General features: G+C 42.2%; 1 protein-coding gene across 1 annotated transcript; it reads right to left on the bottom strand.

Moving 5' to 3' along the window:
- Positions 1-629: 629 nt before the first annotated feature.
- LOC120928509 (odorant receptor 131-2-like) lies at positions 630-1,784 on the bottom strand. Its single transcript, XM_040339604.1, has one exon. The coding sequence runs from the start codon at positions 1,762-1,764 to the stop codon at positions 838-840; it is 927 nt and encodes a 308-aa protein (XP_040195538.1). The 5' UTR covers positions 1,765-1,784; the 3' UTR covers positions 630-837.
- Between the last annotated feature and the right edge of the window lie 17,845 nt (positions 1,785-19,629).

Raw genomic sequence — 19,629 nt, 5'->3', positions numbered from 1 at the left:
TCCCAGCAGTAATAGAAACTGTGTCATTATCTGACTCATGGGTAGAGATCTTAAAGGATCATGTGTGCCGCTGATGAATGTACCCATAAAAGCTTACAGTAGTGGTTTAATGCATTGGGAAACACTAGTGAATATCAAACTGGGGATAGAGTAATGTTACAGGATTTTCTGGATTTCCTAGGGCAACGTGGAAGGGCCCTTATGTAGTAATGGACACAATTGTACCCTCAGTTTACTTATTAGACTTCGGAGAGGATAGGTCAAGATGGAGTCATGCAAAAATCAGAGGTTGAAGAGCGTTTTTTTAGCATAGGCCAATTGCCAAGTCTTAATTACTGCTTTCAAAAGAAGCAGAAGATGAGGCCTCTCGGACAACAGAAGCAATGGAATCATCAAGGACTTTTATCTCTTTAATTTATCTCACACCAACAATTTTACATTTATCTATGGTAAAATAGCAATACAATATGTATTGCTTATATTCACTTTATATTAACTTTATTACCATTTATACTGTACATTTACTTATGACTTTTAACATGATAGGCATATTATCAATATTCATAGCTATGAACGTATTGTCCATCCAGTTCAACCAATAGGGACCAAAGAAAACAAAAAATCTTTCATATGCAGAATCATATACCCACAGTTGGTCCTGAGGAAGGCAAAAACCTCTCTAAAGCATGATCCAGCAGGGGAAAGGTGAGTTCCACTTTCTTGTTGGTCCAAGAAGTTCAAAAGTTGGCCTGTACACAGCATTATGTTCAGTAGAGCAAATCTAAAATACATTTTACAATAACTGGTACCTTCAAAGAATGAAGGTTTACACAGAGCTTATTTGATGGTAGAGTACATTTTACTAATACTTTTACTAAATACTTCATCTCTAATGCCATAAATAAGAGGGCTGAGAAGTCTTGGCACACAAGTAAACAACAAAAAATTGAGCATAACAACAATGAAGGAATAATCTCCACGATACGTTTCTGAAAATGAAGAAATTAGAGAGAGCAAAGATAGAAAGAGCTGAAATGCATGAAGGATCAAGGTTCTACCAGCCTTGGAGGCCGAAGACTTCCCGGATCCAGTTTTTTGAGCTATCAGCATAACCTTGATGTAGGTGAAGAGAATGACCAGAGACACTAGAATAAAACTTACAGTTAGGGTGGATAATTGTATAGTGTTTTGGGCTGGTAGGAGAAGTACTGACTGCCGCTTGCACAGTAAATTTTGGGAGAAATATTTCACCTCAACACTGGAAATGAGGACTATAAAATCAGCAAAATTGGGAAGGCACCCAACAAACCACATTGCTGCAATAGCAAAATATGACCTCTGGGCTGTACATAACATGATGTGTCTAAGAGGGAAGCAAATAGCCACGTATCGTTCCAAGGCCATGATGGCCAAGTTGTACGGAGTGATTTTAAATGTAACTGTGGCACAGGTCACCAGAATGTAACAGATGGGTACAGGAATATAAAGGAGGAATCCGAAGCCCAAACACAGGAAGAGCCCAAGGCTGAGGTGCACAGTGTCATTGATGAGCATATGAGCAAAAAGGATGTATCGTGCATTCTCCCGGACGTGAGGAGTGGTGAAGTAAATCATCAGAAGTACTAGGATGAAGTAGATGAAGAAACAGAAGCAGAAGATGATGACACCAATGAAAACAATTTTTGCATTTTCGGACAGTTGAATGCTGTTGCTGCTTATGGAGGTCTCGTTAATGAAAGTATTGAATATGGTTACATTCATCATTGCAGGACAGTGTGTAATTTCTAACACTATAAAATAAAATAAATAAATGTAATATTAATAAAATCAAAACAAAACTAGTAAACAGAAATGTTACATTAGTTTATGGAGAATCACTAAAAAAAGTGAAAAAATAAATGATAGAACTTGACACCTAATCTTAATCAATTCTTTAGGTTGACTTTAATACCTTATTATTTAACCAACCCTTAGGGTACTTTCAAACTGCCGGCAGTGTCTACCGCCCTTTGAAGAGCAGTCACTGCAGATTGATTTCCCCAAGGGTAATTTTGTATTACTGTAAATACCATATTTGAACCATGAGCGTTGGCTTGCTCCCACTGAAATGAATGGGTGATTTTTGACATGTCGCTAGTTCTCATAAAATCATTAAACTGCAATACACATCTGATGTACTGAAGGTCATGAACGGGAGAAATAAAAGCACTGCAGCTTATATCTGTAAAGCCCTGTACACACGATCAGTCCATCCGATGAGAACGGACTGAAGGACCGTTTCATCGGTTAACCGATGAAGCTGACTGATGGTCTGATGTGCCTACACACCATCAGTTAAAAAAACGATCGAGTCCAACGCGGTGACGTAAAACACAACGACGTGCTGAGAAAAATTAAGTTCAATGCTTCCAAGCATGCGTCGACTTGATTCTGAGCATGCGCGGGTTTTTATCCAATGCTTTTACATACTAACCTATCGGTTAGGCGTCCATCGGTTCAATTTTAAAGCAAGTTCTATTTTTTTGGACCGAAGGATAACTGACCGATGGGGCCCACACACGGTCGGTTTGGACCGATGAAACGGTCCTTCAGTCTGTTTTCATCGGTTTAGACTGATCGTGTGTACAAGGCCTAAGGCCTATGGGAACCACCATTTAAACACTTGAGTCTAAGGGACATGATGACGACTACATTTAACAGAAGTCTACGCAAGTTGCAATTAAATCAGTAAAAAGTAGTGCATGAACCTTTTTCCTAATCGCTGTGTCATGGGTCACTGGCTGCAATATAAATGGTTCCATTGCCAGCAATGGGGTGCAACTTGTCACACCGGTGAGAATGGGGGCTTAGACACAAAAGTACAACATTTTGTTTATGCACTTTGAAACTGCTCAATTTATTAAACATGTGGAATCGGTGGGATGAGGAATTTATCGGAAGACACAAGCATTATATTAGACTTTTAGCGGGGTGGGAAGGCACAGGGTTGGCTGAAAAAGTTAAGAGAAGTGTGGTGGAGTTAATATAGCATGCCACAAAGTCTAAATTACATGGAACTTTTTTTGCAAGCAACAACGAAGATTTTCTTCTTATGGAAATATAATGCCCTGTACACACGATCGGACCTTTGTCCGCCAAATTCACATCGGAATTTCTGACGGAATTCCATCGAAGGAAAAGAGAACATGTTCTCTATGTAATCTCTGATGGAATTCATCGGAATTTCCAATGGAATTACTCCGATGGGGGCATACACACGGTCGGAATTAGAGATGGAAAAAGTCTGTCTGACTTTTTCCATCGGAAATTCCGATCGCGTGTACGAGGCATAAGTCTGACTTTAAAGGAATACTTTGCATACATAAATATGAAATACATACAATACATATGGAATATACCAATGCTTGTTGAGCAGTTATCATGATAACCCTCTTGCTTCAATACCCAGTGCAAACAAAAAGGACTTCTGACTATACTTTGAAATTCTTGATATGATTGTTAATGATATATGTATATTATTATTATTATTTAGGTACTTATATAGCGCTGTTAATTTACACAGAGCTTTACATATACATTCACATCGGTCCCTACCCTCAAGGAGCTTACAACCTAAGGTCCCTAACTCACATTCATATATTAGGGCCAATTTTAGACAGAAGCCAATTAAACTATCAGGATGTCTTTGGAGTGTAGGAGGAAACCGGAGCACCCGGAGGAAACCCACGCAGGCACAGGGAGAACATGCAAACTCCAGGTAGGTAGTGTCGTGGTCGGGATACGAACCAACAACCCTTTTTACTGCTAGGCGAGAGTGCTACTCTCTACACCACTGTGCCATGTGTAAGGAACGTGTAATAAATGAAGAAGCCCTGTGAGGGCCCTACCTCAACAAGTACATAGCGAGTACCAAGGACTCTACAGTTTTATGTATGTGAGGTCTACTTGCTCTATTTGTGAATATTGGGTTAGAGGGGGGATTTTGGGACTTTAAATGAAGCACTGCTAAATGAACCCGCCAGGCATCAACGTTATGTGCTTCACATCGTATGTGTGGCGTCACCTTTCCTTGCCTTCTGGCTCATCTTTCTTTCCCCCGCCCATGTAGCAGGCCGTACTATTCATATGTACCTTGTCTTCTCCACATAAACTTTCTGGAAACCCTATACAGTATTTACCTATACTATGTATCCTGCTCCATGGGTTTCATACCCACTGTTATACGGTCACAATATGTTTTTGGTCGGCCAGCACAGCCTTGGACTATGTTGCCTCAGCTCCGGGGGGATGTTACAATTGTGGTTCCTCCAGCCTTCAACACAACCATATGTATCATATAATACCCCAGGTAAGAGTGTTTGGGAAATGTTTTCATTCCCCCTCTTCCTAACTATTCCCCCCTGCCTTGCCCATGGAATTATTTTGCACTTACCCCCATCATTTTTGTTTTATTATAGATAACTTGTTTTTAATCACTCCTGATGATTGGGAATACCCATGAAACGCGTAGAGCTACTCAACGATCGTTACATGCTACTCCTTTGCAGAATTATGTTCAAAGATTCTACTGTTTATAATGTTTACGGCTATTCATGGTCATATGTATTTGTTCACCATTCCCAACGATGTTGGAATATATGTGTACTTATAAGAACCATTAACCTGTTATCTACTGTTACTGTCACTACAGGTATTACCATTATATCACCATGTACCAGGAATCAATCAACATAAATGCAATTTTATTTTCATTTAGCAGTGTGCTTCATTTAAAGTCCCAAAATCCCCCCTCTAACCTAATATGCCAGGGATGGAGGCACATGAGTCTACCCCTCATTGCCTCACACAAAGTCCCAATTTTCATTCCCCCTCTTCTTCAACTATTTGTGAATATAGTACTATTCTGGAGGGGGTATGTGAAATGACCCTCCCTGAACAGACTATAGCACCTAACCTGTTGGCTACCAATACACTAGAGCCTTTGATAAACATAGTGTGGGATGTTCTACAATAAAGTCAATGCTACCATTTAAAAAAGATCCATTTTTATAAAGGGAGGATTCTCCTTCTGAGAACTCAAATGTTATGTTACACACCTCTGGATTCCTGCCGCAGTCCTATATAAGTGAGTGTTGTGCCACACCGGGTGTGTGTATGATTAGAAAAGATATTCATCCCACCAACACAGTGATGCAGAGACCCCTATGGAAGCAGATTTCTATTACAGAAAACCTTTGGATGAATTAGAATTAAAGTGGAGACTGCGAGACAGGCCTTCTCATCCACATCAGTGCCTGACCTCACAAATGCGCTTCTGGAAGAGTGGTCAAACATTCCCATAGACACACTCCTAAACCTTGAGGACGGCCTTCCCAGAAGAGTTGAAGCTGTTATAGCTGCAAAGGGTGGGCCAACTCAATATTGAACCCTGCGGACTAAGGCTGTGATGCCATTAAAGTTCATGTGTGTGTAAAAGCAGGCATCCCAATCGTTTTGATTATATAGTGTACATACACTAGGGCCAATTTAAACAGAAGCTAGTTAACCTCTTTTGCAGGGCTCAAGTCCTGCGGGAACGCCTGGGAACGGAGTTCCTGCACTTTTTTCACAGCAGGAACTCAGTTCCCTTTGCAGGACTAGAGCAGCCGAGAGCAACCGAGCCGCCCGAGCCGATCCTTCACTAAGCGGCGATGCCCAGCTCGAGTCACTGTCAGGGGCAGGCGAACCTTAGTAATCCTTTATGTTACTGGCCGCTTCCTGTATATGGATTCATTGGGTAGTGTGCGGGTATTCCATCACTTCCTCGATGCCGCAATGTCTCCTGGGAGCTTTTGTCATTGTTCCCAGGAGACATTGCGGAGATCTGCCGCAAGTTATCGCAGGATTTAGAAAGAACTTGCGGTTTAGTAATTATGTATCATTTTTTTTTTGGTGGGGGAGTGGATCTTTGGTGGGAGTTCCCACACTTTTTTCCCCAGGACTTGACCCCTGCTCTTTTGCTAGTTGAATATACAGTATGTATAAATGATTTTGGTTTATTTCTGTCTTTGCTGATGACACTAAGCTATGCAGTGGAATAACGTCCTTACAGGATGTCTCCAATTTACAAGCCGACCTCAATGCTCTGTCTAATTGGGCGACTATGTGGCAGATGAGGTTTAATGTTGATAAATGTAAAGTTATGCACTTGGGGGCTAAGAATATGCATCATACATACTAGGGGGAGTACAACTGGGGGGATCAATGGGGAGAAGGATCTGGTGGTTTTGGTAGATCAAAAGCTTAAAGCGTTTGTTAACCAAAAAAAAAATCCTGTTCCCTCAGAGCATGTAGCCTGCTATCTGCTCTCCTGTGTCTCCTCTGTCCTCCTCCCCCCTCCCCTCCCGTTCCAGCCTGTGTGCCGTTACCAGCACCTGCCCCCCCCCCCACCCTCCGCTTCTGCTGCTCTCATAACTGCAGTTAAATCATCTTATCCCCTTTGTACCATAATAACAAGTGTTCCTATGCCTGTGTAATGTAAAAAATCTTCCGATCTGTACCTATATAAGCTCCACCCTGTGTGCTCAGATGATGCGTGACTCTCTGTTTCTCTCTCTCCTTTCCTCCCCAGCTAACGTCAGCGGGACTGTAGCTGTGAGCTGTAGAGTGAAGAGAGCTGTGGGAAAAATGATTATTTGATCCCCTACAGATTTTGTAAGTTTGCCCACTTGCAAAGAAATGATGGGCCTATCATTTTTTTCATAGGTGTATTTTAAATGATAGAGACAGAATATCAACCAAAAACTCTGAAAAAACACATACAATGAATGCTAAAACAGTGGATAAAATAAGTATTTGATCCCCAAGCAAAACATGACTTAGTACTTGGTGGAGAAACTCTTGTTGGAAAGCACAGAGGTCAGACATTTCTTGTAGTTGGTGATCAGGTCTGCACACATCTCAGGAGGGATTTTGTTCCACTCTTCTTTACAGATCTTCTCTAAATCCTTAAGGTTTCTTGGCTGTCCTTGGGTAACTTGACATATCAGCTTCTTCCATACATTTTCTATAGGATTAAGGTCTGGAGACTGGCTAGGACACTCCATGACCTTAACCACTTGCTGACCTCCTCATGTAGATATACGTCAGCAGAATGGCACGGACAGGCACATCAACGTACCTGTACGTGCTCTGCTTGACGTGGGTGGGGGGTCCGATCGGGAAGCCTCGGGGAGCGATCCGGGACGACGGCGCGGCTATTCGTTTATAGCCGCCCCGTCGCGATCGCTCCCCGGAGCTGAAGAACGGGGAGAGCCGTGCTTCACTGTGGCGGCTGCATCGATCGAGTGATCCCTTTTATAGGGGAGACTCGATCAATGATGTCAGTCCTACAGCCACACCCCCCTACAGTAGTAAACACACACTAAGTGAACACTAAATGTTACAGCGCCCCCTGTGGTTAACTCCCAAACTGCAACTGTCATTTTCACAATAAACAATGCAATTTAAATGCATTTTTTGCTGTGAAAATGACAATGGTCCCAAAAATGTGTCAAAATTGTCCGAAGTGTCTGCAATAATGTCGCAGTCACGAAAAAAATCGCTGATCGCCGCCATTAGTAGTAAAAAATAAAAATAAAATAAAAATGCAATAAAACTATCCCCTATTTTGTAAACGCTATAAATTTTGCGCAAACCAACCGATAAACGATTATTGCGATTTTTTTTTACCAAAAATAGGTAGAAGAATACGTATCGGCCTAAACTGAGGGGAAAAAAATTTTATATATGTTTTTGGGGGATATTTATTATAGCAAAAAGTAAAAAATATTGCATTTTTTTCAAAATTGTCGCTCTATTTTTGTTTATAGCACAAAAAATAAAAACCGCAGAGGTCATCAAATACCACCAAAAGAAAGCTCTATTTGTGGGGAAAAAAGGACGCCAATTTTGTTTGGAAGCCACGTCACACGACCGCGCAATTGTCTGTTAAAGCGACGCAGTCCCGAACTGTAAAAACCCCTTGGGTCTTTAGGCAGCATATTGGTCCGGGGCTTAAGTGGTTAATGTGCTGCTTCTTGAGCCACTTCTTTGTTGCCTTGGCGGTGTGTTTTGGGTCATTGTAAAGCTGGAAGACCCATCCACTACCCATCTTCAGTGTTCTGGCTGAGGGAGGAAGGTTCTCATACAAGATTTTATAATACATGGCCCCGTCCATTGGCCCTTCAATGCGGCAAAGTCAGCCTGTACCTTTAGCAGAGAAATAGCCCCAAGCATCATGTTTTCACCTCCGGGCATCACTGGATGGTGTTCTTAACTCACCGTGTTTGAAGGGAGAAAAATTATGACTATGATGACCCTAGGAACACCACCCCTATAGTCAAGCACGGAGGTGGAAACATTAGCCCGGATTCAGGTAGATTTGCCCCTTAATTACGGAGGCGCAGGGCAGCGTTTTTGCCCTGCGCCCCCGCAAATTTACTGCGCTACCCGCGATTCACGGAGCAGTAGCTCCGTAAATTGCGTGTGCGCTGTGTAAACTTGCCCTGCGTAAGGGCGCCTAATGTAAATGATCCCGTAGGGGGCGGGAATCATTTAAATTAGGCGCGCTCCCGCGCCGAGCGTAGAGCGCATGCTCCGTCGGGAAACTTTCCCGACGTGCATTGCGGCAAATGACGTTGCAAGGACGTCATTTGCTTCAAAGTGAACGTGAATGGCGTCCAGCGTCATTCACGAATCACTTACGCAAATTACGTAAAATTCGAACATCGCGACACGGGAACGACGGGTATACTTTAGCATTGGCTGCCCCTGCTATTAGAAGGGGCAGCCTTACGCTAAACACGCCGTATGGAAACGACATAAATTGCGTACGCAGGGCTCGCGCAACATTGTGAATCGGTGTTAGTATGCAATTTGCATACTATACGCTGACCACAATGGGAGCGCCCCCTAGCGGTCATCGCAAGAATGCAGCCTAGATATGCGTGGCATAAGAGCCTTATGCCACGCAGATTTTAGGCTGCAGTCGGCGTTACGATGTTCCTGAATCAGGAGCATTTGTAACGCCGGGGCAAGTAAGCAATTGCGCTGTGTAACCTATGGTTACACAGGCGCAATTGCTACTTGAATCTGGGCCATTATGCTTTGGGACTGTTTCTCTGCTAAAGGTACAGGCTGACTTTGCCGCATTAAGGGGCCAATGGACAGGGCCATGTATTGTAAAATGAGAACCTTTTTCCCTCAGCCAGAACACTGAAGATTGGCCATGATTGGGACTTTCAGCGTGACAATGACCCAAGACATACCACCAAGGCAAAAAAGGAGTGGCTCAAGAAGAAGCACATTAAAGCGGACCTTCAGTAATTTTTTCCACTTTCCATTTATTAAATCTTCTGCCCTTGTTGCTTTAACTTTGGATAGTAAAACTTTTTTTCTGCAGTAAATACCTTATACAGCCTACTTCATGTTTCTTATCTAGTAAAAAGCCTAGGCTTATGACATCATACACGGCTTTCTCTCTCACTCTTGTGAGAGTTTGCCAGGAAGGGAGTAGGGTTGAGTCATAAGAGAGCCAATCAGATCTGCAGGGCTGCAGAGCTTGAGGTGTGCCTCTGTGTTGTCTGTATAAATCCAGGAAGTGAACAGGCAGCAGCTTCAGCTGCCCACAGTTAAAATGGATGCAGCCAGACTTAGTGGATGGAGATTTCTGCAGCATATTTGGCAAATACAGAATCACAGTATATATAAAATATGCAAAGTGGTTGGAGGGAAGCTTCAGAAAGGCAAAGATGTTTTTATTACAAATTATGTGAGCAGACTGCAGTTCCTCCACCATAATGTCGCAGTCACGAAAAAAATCGCTGATCGCCGCCATAAGTAGTAAAAAAAAAAAAATTAATAAAAATGCAAGAAAACTATCCCCTATTTTGTAAACGCTATAAATTTTGCGCAAACCAATCGATAAACGCTTATTGCATTTTTTTTACCAGAAATAGGTAGAAGAATACGTATCGGCCTAAACTGAGGAAAAAAAAAGTTTTTTTATATATTTTTGGGGGATATTTATTATAGCAAAAAGTAAAAAATATTGCATTTTTTTAAAAATTGTCGCTCTATTTTTGTTTGTAGCGCAAAAAATAAAAACCGCAGAGGTGATCAAATACCACCAAAAGAAAGCTCTATTTGTGGGAAAAAAAACTTTGAGTTGCCAAGTGACAGCCAAGAAGCCTGAGGCCTCGTACACACAGACGGACTGTCCGATGAAAACGGTCCGCCGGACCGTTTTCATCGGACATGTCCGCTGCCGGATTTTGGTCTGATGGTTGTACACACCATCAAACCAAAATCCCTGTGGACAGGATACGCGGTGACGTGGCCGCGCCGTCGCCGCCACGATGACGCGGCGACGTGCGCGACCCTGGAAGGTTAATGCTTCCACGCATGCGTCGAATCACTTCGACGCATGCGAGGGCTTTCGGCCGAGCGGACAAGTCCGGTGAGTCGCACAGACGACCGAACATGTCCGACGGACAGGCTTCCAGCGGACATGTTCCTTAGCATGCTAAGAAACATTTGTCCGCTGGAAACCTGTCCGATTCGCCAGAAAATTGTCCGGTCGGACGTACAGACATGTTCGGTCGTGTGTACGAGGCCTTAAGGATTTAGAGAAGATCTGTAAAGAAGAGTGGACCAAAACCCCTCCTGAGATGTGTGCAAACCTGGAAACCAACTACAAGAAACGTCTGAACTCTGTGCTTGTCAACAAGGGTTTCTCCAACACGTACTAAGTCAGGTTTTGCTTGGGGATCAAATACCTATTTTACTCACTGAACTGCAACTCCATTTAGAACATTTGTATCGTGTGTTTTTATCTGGATGTTTGGTTGATATTCTGTCTCTATGTCACGATCAGGCACCGGGCTCAGAGGCCAGTAGCTATAGCAGCAGAGCGGATATTCACACAGGTCACCCTGGCTGATGACATGGGTTCACCTGGGGTGCAGGGTCTAAGCACTAACCGGTATTCACCAGAGCTCCTGATGGTGGAGATTGGCTTTGCTGCATGTTAGTGCCAGGTCGCGGCCCCACCAGGAGGTGAGCAAGCCGGGGTCCGGAAGCAGATATAACAGGTAGGGATCAAGCAGAAGCGTAGTCGGGGAATGAGCCAAAAGTCGGTAACAAATAGTTGCAGGTTGGGATTCAGCAGAAGCATAGTCGGGGAACGAGCCAAAAGTCGGTAACAAATAGTGTTGAGCGGAATACGCCATATTCGATTTCGCGATATATCACAAATATATAGATGAATATTCGTGAAATATTCGGTAAAATCGAATATTCGTGATATTTTATCAAAAAATTTTTTTTGCGAAATTTCGCTAATGCGAATGCGAAATTCATTGCGAAATTTTGACAACTGTGGTAGGAGAACTCTGATTGGCTCTGATGCAAAAGAAGGGCGGAGAAAGTATTTGCGAATATTCGTGATATTTTATCGAAATTTCGCTAATGCGAATGCGAAATTGATTGCGAAATTTTGACAACTGTGGTAGGAGAACTCTGATTGGCTCTGATGCAAAAGAAGGGCGGAGAAAGTATTCGCGAATATTCGGAAATCGAATATTCGCGATTGCGAATATTCGGCAACATAAAAGGATCGCCTCAGCTTAGCTACTCGGCCCAGGGTCTCTAATCATACCAGCAATGCTTTTAGACGTCGATAGGATGTGATCTGTTTCAAAAATAAATTTGAAAAAATACGAATATTCGGAATTTTGGCCGCGAAATTCGAGTTATTCGCGAATATTCGAATATGCCATATTCGTAACGAATATTCGCAATGCGAATATTCGTGAGCAACACTAGTAACAAATAGTTGCAGGTTGGGATTCAGCAGAAGCTTAGTCGGGGAACGAGCCAAAAGTCGGTAACAAATAGTTGCAGGTTGGGATTCAGCAGAAACGTAGTCGGGGAACGAGCCAAAAGTCGGTAACAAATACAGGTGGTTCTCAAAAAATTAGCATATTGTGATAAAGTTCATTATTTTCTGTAATGTACTGATAAACATTAGACTTTCATATATTTTAGATTCATTACACACAACTGAAGTAGTTCAAGCCTTTTTATTGTTTTAATATTGATGATTTTGGCATACAGCTCATGAAAACCCAAAATTCCTATCTCAAAAAATTAGCATATCATGAAAAGTTTCTCTAAACGAGCTCTTAACCTAATCATCTGAATCAACTAATTAACTCTAAACACCTGCAAAAGATTCCTGAGGCTTTTAAAAACTCCCAGCCTGGTTCATTACTCGACCTGACTGCTGTCCAGAAGGCCATCATTGACACCCTCAAGCAAGAGGGTAAGACACAGAAAGGAATTTCTGAACGAATAGGCTGTTCCCAGAGTGCTGTATCAAGGCACCTCAGTGGGAAGTCTGTGGGAAGGAAAAAGTGTGGCAGAAAACGCTGCACAACGAGAAGAGGTGACCGGAACCTGAGGAAGATTGTGGAGAAGGACCGATTCCAGACCTTGGGGGACCTGCGGAAGCAGTGGACTGAGTCTGGAGTAGAAACATCCAGAGCCACCGTGTACAGGCGTGTGCAGGAAATGGGCTACAGGTGCCGCATTCCCCAGGTCAAGCCACTTTTGAACCAGAAACAGCGGCAGAAGCGCCTGACCCGGGCTACAGAGAAGCAACACTGGACTGTTGCTCAGTGGTCCAAAGTACTTTTTTCGGATGAAAGCTAATTTTGCATGTCATTCGGTAATCAAGGTGTCAGAGTCTGGAGGAAGACTGGGGAGAGGGAAATGCCAAAATGCCTGAAGTCCAGTGTCAAGTACCCACAGTCAGTGATGGTCTGGGGTGCCATGTCAGCTGCTGGTGTTGGTCCACTGTGTTTTATCAAGGGCAGGGTCAATGCAGCTAGCTATCAGGAGATTTTGGAGCACTTCATGCTTCTATCTGCTGAAAAGCTTTATGGAGATGAAGATTTCATTTTTCCTTGTCAAGAATATCTTTATTAAATGCAAGAATAAATTGTACATGAAGCATACATTCGTTACAGTAATCAGGTGGTTATTATAACATAAGATTGACTAACAGTATCATCTTTCTTAAACAACAATAAACGGGAATATTTTAGCCATGTTCTGTGTACTATCGCAGGAAGAGTTTAAGTAGTTAACATAGCCAAATATGTAATCCTTACAACTTGTCCTAGTGGCTAGTGGATAATATATCAAAGATAATACGTCCTTATTTAATGTAACCTTACTACCTATCAACTTAAAATTTCTAAAATGTGCTACCTTTTCAAAGTTAACGGTAGATACACGAGGGTACTACCTTATGCAGTATCAGATCAGGAAAAGGAAGAAGGGAAGAAAAGGAAGGAAAATGGGGGGGGGGGGGTCAGGTAAGGAAGTCTGCAGGGATGGGCTAGGATCCGTCGTCAAAGCATGAAATGTACAACGGTTATTTTTGTATAGGAAAGCTACCATGGCATCATTACACCTTTATTAAAATTTTCTGGTATAGCATATTGTATCCAAGGGTTCCATATTTTTTCAAAGTTGGCGATCGTGTCCGTTTCTAAAGCTTCCATTTTGGCGTGCGTCATAGCAATATTCATTCTATTTTTTGTTTCCGTCGTTGATAAAATTGGAGTTTTCCAAGCTTTTGCTATGGTTTGTTTGGCTGCCCTAAAGAGTTGTGTTAGTAGCTTGAAGTGCGTGTGTGTTAGATTGATGGGCTTTAAATTCAGTAGTGCCAATTTAGGGTCTGGAAGTATTCTCAATTTAGTCACCGCATTTACCATCTTGAAAATCTTATCCCAGAATTTCTGTACTATTGGACACGTCCACCAAGTATGAAAATATGTACCTTCGGTGATGCAACCCCTATAGCAATGTCCGGTGCAGTTTGGTGCATATTTAGCTATTCTGCTTGGCACCAGGTACCATCTCATTAATACCTTATAGCCCGCTTCCAATGCTATTATATTCGAGGAAGCCGATTTAGTGTTTCGCCATATTTGATTCCAATCCGAGGTATTAAGTTCTATACCCAGGTCACTCTCCCATTTCTGAACATAAGGAAGCTTTGTTGTGTTATTGTGGGATAGTGACTGCAAATACAGAACCGAAATTGTACCTCTTACATGTGGATTATCTTTACATATACTTTCAAAAGGTGACATCTGGTTTTTCAGAGCCGAAGAGGTCAGATGTGTTTCCACAAAATTTTTTATTTGGAGGTATCGAAACAATTCTGATTGAGGTATACCGTATTTTTTACATACTGTCGGGAAGGGCATGACACCCGATGAATCCAAAAATTTATAGACATATATACAGTCTTTCCTTACCCATTCCTTGAATGTGTTAGGGAAGATCCATGCCGGATAAAATGTTGGGTTTTTATAAAATGAAAGCAGTGGGTTGAGAGGGGACACCAGTGAATACTTGGATTTATAGCTATCCCATAGTGAGAGAGAATGTTTAATAATTGGATTGCAGATTTTCCCGCGTAGCTTGGGAAGAATCCATAGTAAGTTAGCTGGAGGGATGGGATCACACTCGGTTGCCTCAATCGCTACCCAGAGAGGTGTTTCCTTTTTTGCATGATATTTGGCCAAGGTTGAAATTTGCGCTGCCCTATAGTAGTTTGTAAAATTCGGATATCCTAACCCTCCTTGAGTTTTGGGGAGATGCAAGATTTTCGCCTTTATTCTGGGCCTAGATGTGCCCCATATAAAGGTCGTCATTCTGTTTTGTATTATCCTCAGAAAGTAAGCCGGTATTGGACTCGGGAGCACTCTAAAAAGATACAACAATTTTGGTAATATTGTCATCTTAACTGCGTTGATCCTACCTAACCAGGATAATGGGAGCTGGGACCAGGATTTGAGTAAGTTTGTTATCTGTTTAAGAAGAGGGGGATAATTATAAGAGAATAAATCAGATGTATCAGCCGTTACGTGTGTTCCTAAGTACGGGATGCTCTTATCCGACCATGTAAATGGAAGACCTACTGTGGCTGCACTTAATTCTAGTCTTGAGAGGGATATGTTTAGTGCTACACATTTCTTGGGATTAATGGCTAGACCTGAGAACGTCGCGAATCTATCAAGTATTGGGATGAGATTAGGGCCAGTTACTTGCGGGGAAGAAAGAAATAAAAGAATGTCATCCGCAAATAGGCATAATTTATGTTTATGACCTCCTAATTCTATACCTAGGATAGTGGGGTCTGATCTGATTTTCTGAGCAAGCGGTTCGATAAGGAGGGCAAATAATAACGGGGATAACGGGCAGCCCTGACGTGTTCCTCTTCTGATATCAAATGTGTCAGACTTATATCCTGCGTATTTAACATAAGCTTTAGGGTTATTATAAAGTTCCATAATCCAATTAGTGAAATTAGGGCCAAAGCCCCATTTCTGTAGAGTATATTTTAAATACGCCCAGGAAACAGAATCAAAAGCTTGTTTGATGTCCAGAGAGAGAAAACACGCCGGTATACCCCTTTTCTTTGCTATGTTGGCCAAGAGGCATGCCCTGCATATATTATCGCCCGCTTGTCTGGATGGCATGAAACCTACTTGATCTCGATTGATTAGAGTACCGATAAAATTGTTAAGGCGGGTAGCTAGTATTTTACCTAATAGTTTTATATCTATGTTAAGCATAGATATGGGACGATAATTGCTACAAAGTGTGTCATCCGAATGTGGTTTGGGAATCATACAAACCGTTGCTAGCAACGTTTCAGGTCTGAAGGTTTTTTGCTCTAGTAAGTTGTTAAATGCCTCTGCCAGTCTGGGTGAAAGTAACTCAGTAAAAGTTTTGAGGTAGTTTGCCGAGAACCCGTCAGGTCCCGGTCTTTTGTTAATTTTGAGTTCCCGAATGGCTAAAGCTACATCCTCTTGCGTAATTGGTTCTTCCAACTGTTCTTTCTGTGATTGACTTATTTGTGGAAGATTAATTTGTGCAAAAAAGGAGTCAGCTTTAGATTCGTCAAATACAGTAGTTTCTGAGTAGAGTTGTTTTAGATGTGAGCTAAACTTTTGAACTATTTTAAGTGGGTTGCTGGAGAGAACCCTGTTGGCAATTTTTAACTTTATGGGTTTAAAAGTCTTATTGAGTGTGTTTAGCGCTCTAGCTAAATATGTCCCTGGTTTATTAGCTTGCTTGTAGAAAGCATGTCTAGATCTATTAAGTGTTCTATTTGCCGAATCGGTTAAGAACAAGTCGTATTCCAGACGTGCTTTGTCCAGCCGAGTTCTATTAGTTTGAGTTTGGCAGTTTTGTAGGGCCAGAAATGCTAAGTTGAATTCTGTTTCCAATTTTCTTGCCATCAGTGCTCGCTCCTTTTTTAAGATCCCTATTTGCCGCTGGAATGCTCCTCTGAGGACTGGCTTATGTGCTTCCCATAATGTAAGTGGGGATATTTCAGGGCTTGCATTGAGTTCTAGATAGTCTTTTAGAGCTTGTTCAATCAATTGGCAATGGGCAGGGTGTTTGAGTATAATTTCAGGAAGATACCAAGTGGGATCATGGTTTTTCGGAATGGTTGATGCCATTGTGGTGTACACCGCATTGTGATCTGACCAAGGGATGGGTATTATATTTGAATATAGTATTTCAGGGACCATACCGATTGTCACAAAAATATGATCAATTCGGCTGAAGGATTGGTGTGGGTTTGAAAAGTATGTGTAGTTACGTTTTGTGGGATTGTGTTCTCTCCACGTGTCTACTAAATTGTATTTGGCTAATAAGTTGGGAAGGGTCCATTTAGCTTGGTGTTTAGGTGTGACATAGGGGGTTTTATCTAAGAATGGAAGAAGGACTTGGTTGGAGTCTCCGCAGATGAGGAGAGTCCCTATTTTATGTGAATTAATTATTTGGAAAAGATGCGATAAGAAGGGTAACGGGTTTAGATTAGGAGCATAATAAGATACTATCGTGATCTCCGTATCTAACACTTGGCCTGTTAATAGTATGTATCTGCCCTCTGGATCTTTGATTTCCGTTTTTAGAGTGAATGGTGTGGTGCGATGAAAAGCGATAAGGGTTCCCCTTTTTTTGACTGAAGCAGAGGCTGAATAGACTTGTGGATAGGAGGGGTTAAAAAATCTAGGAGTCGTGTTCGTAGTAAAGTGAGTTTCCTGTAGGCAAACAATATGGGCTTTTTTGGCCTGAAATGTTCTGAAGGCCTTGGTTCTTTTCTGTGGCACATTCAATCCCTGTACATTTAACGACAATATATTCAATGGTGCCATGGTAGCTTTACTTCTCTGTCCATCTTACCATGATAAACCGGAGGACATCTGGCCAGCCCAATCCCTGCAGACTTGGGGAAAGAAAAGGAAAAGGGGTCTATGGGGTATTCAACCTTGAAAAGGAAGGTAAACACAGAAAAAAATTGTAAATAAACAGTCAACAATAAACCAATAAAGTTTGTTAGGTTTACCCATGGCGGGGATGGACTACCCCCGCCAGGGGAAAAGGGGATCCCATCAATCCCCCGCTTAATCTTGCGGGGAACTGAGGAGATCATGGTGGAGCACAGGTTGGTTCCGTGCGGTGGAAAACCGCTGTAAATATGTTTAAGTAAACACCGTCTGAGGTGTTTTTTCTCAACTAAGCTGTTAATAACATTTCGAACAGGATAACACTAACTACTCGCCTTCTGTTGTTTAGGCGAGAGATATGAGAGGGGGTTAACTATCCTTAATTAATTAAATAAAGAGATTGTAGAATTCATTAGCCTATACCAAAGATGTTTTAATTGGATCATGTGTTCCATTGGAATTTTAGGAAAAAATTCCTCAAGTAGGTCCAATAGTTTGGGTAAGATTAGGCTTCTATTGATCAGATATATGTCAGATTGGGTATCTACCTATTGACCATTAAAACAATGCAGATTCTACACACCAAAACTCGCCTTGCGCCTGGACGCTGACTGGGCTACTAGTGCACGAGGTGGTGTAATGTGGTGAAGCAACTTTGGATATTATAACTAGAGGAGGATAAGAGAATGGGTTTTAGAGGTGTCTCTTAGGTCCCCGGGGTGTAATTAAATGGTGTGGGATGTCATAAGTCTGAGGGACCCTGCGAATGAAGGGGCAGGCCTTGTCGTTTCCCCCCCCCCCTCCTCCCCACCCTAAGGTGAGGAGGAGGTGAGGAAATAAAAAGTGGGGGGGAAAGTGGAAAAAAAATGGAAAGAAGTAAGAATGTGATAAAGGTAGGAGTGCAAGGTAAAAAATGAAAAATAAGAATCGCAATAAGCGGTGAAAATGAGAATAAAATTGGGTCAAAAGAGAAAAATTTAAAAGTAGAAATAAAAAATAAGAGTAAAAAAAATAAAAATAAAAATAAAAAACATCAAGTTCTCAATCCATGCAATCTGTACATCTTTTCTTGTGAAGTGTTCTTGTGACCAGGGGAAGAAGAAATTCATGAGGTCCTCTGGAAGGTGGTCAGTCCATGGTATCCTCTTGGTCTTGGGGTTGAGACACAAATCTTCCTCGCTTGTTTGTGTGATGAGTTCCATTGTTCTTTTCAGGTTGAATGATGCCATTGCGGGAAGATGTTGATGCTGATCTTCTGCGGGAGGAGTTGTGTGTGATACTGTGATCAATGAGCTTCAGATCAATTAAAGCTTGGTGTAATTGATCAGGTGATCTGCACACTATCTTTGAGCCCTGGAATGTAAATCTGAGGGAGAAGGGAAATCCCCATTGGTACTTTATGTTTCGCTGTTGTAATTCCACTAAAAGGGGTTTCATTGCACGCCGTTTGGTAATTGTCAGTTGCGATAGATCGGCGAATATCTGGAAATTGTTTCCCTGGAATGTTAAACTGCTCTTCTCTCTGGCTGCTTCCAGAACCTGCTCTTTTGTTCTGTAGTAGTGGAATTTTGCAATGATATCCCTGGGGGGTCCCTCAGATTTTTTGGGGGCTAATGCCCTATGTATTCTATCAAATTCCAGGCGTTCTACAGGCAGTCCCGGCACTAGCTCCTGACACAGTGCTAGAATGGTACCTGAAAGGTCCAGGACCGTCTCAGGAATTCCCCTGAATCTCAAATTCGATCTCCTGGCGCGGTTCTCAAAATCTTCTAGTTTGAAGTACCAAGTTCTCCTCTTTAAGCGCATCTAGTTCTGATTGGCAATCTTGAGTATAAATTTCAATTTCGTCCATTTTTGCCTCTAAAGTCTCTGTGCGGCAGCCCAAGTCTCTTATTTCCTTAGTTAGACTAGTAGTGATTTGCTCTGAGGTGCGCTTTAGCGCTTTATTCAGCATTTTCTTGAATTGACTTAGGAGCTCTGAGGGGACTGTCTTACTTAATGTAGCTATTTGTGGGGTATTAGACAAGTCCTCCTCCTCACTGTCCGTGTCCATGTTCCTCAGAGAATCTGCGGATTTCATTCCCTTTAACAAGCATTGCTTGCCTTTCCCCTCAGTATTAGACTCTGAGGTAGCTGAGGTGGCTGAGGAGAATGCCGCCTTTTTTACAGAGCCCTTCATCTGCTGGGCCGTGATATTAGGGTTGGATTTACCCTTATTTCTGGCACCCCCCAGCACCATATTTCAATAAAATGGTTCTCCTCACCTCCTGGGAACTCGACCCGTCGT

Source organism: Rana temporaria, chromosome 2 (genome assembly GCF_905171775.1).
Source record: "Rana temporaria chromosome 2, aRanTem1.1, whole genome shotgun sequence".
Classification (NCBI taxonomy): Eukaryota; Metazoa; Chordata; class Amphibia; order Anura; family Ranidae; genus Rana; species Rana temporaria.
Note: the sequence above shows the minus strand (reverse complement) of the source record. Positions and strands in the feature narration are given on the sequence as shown.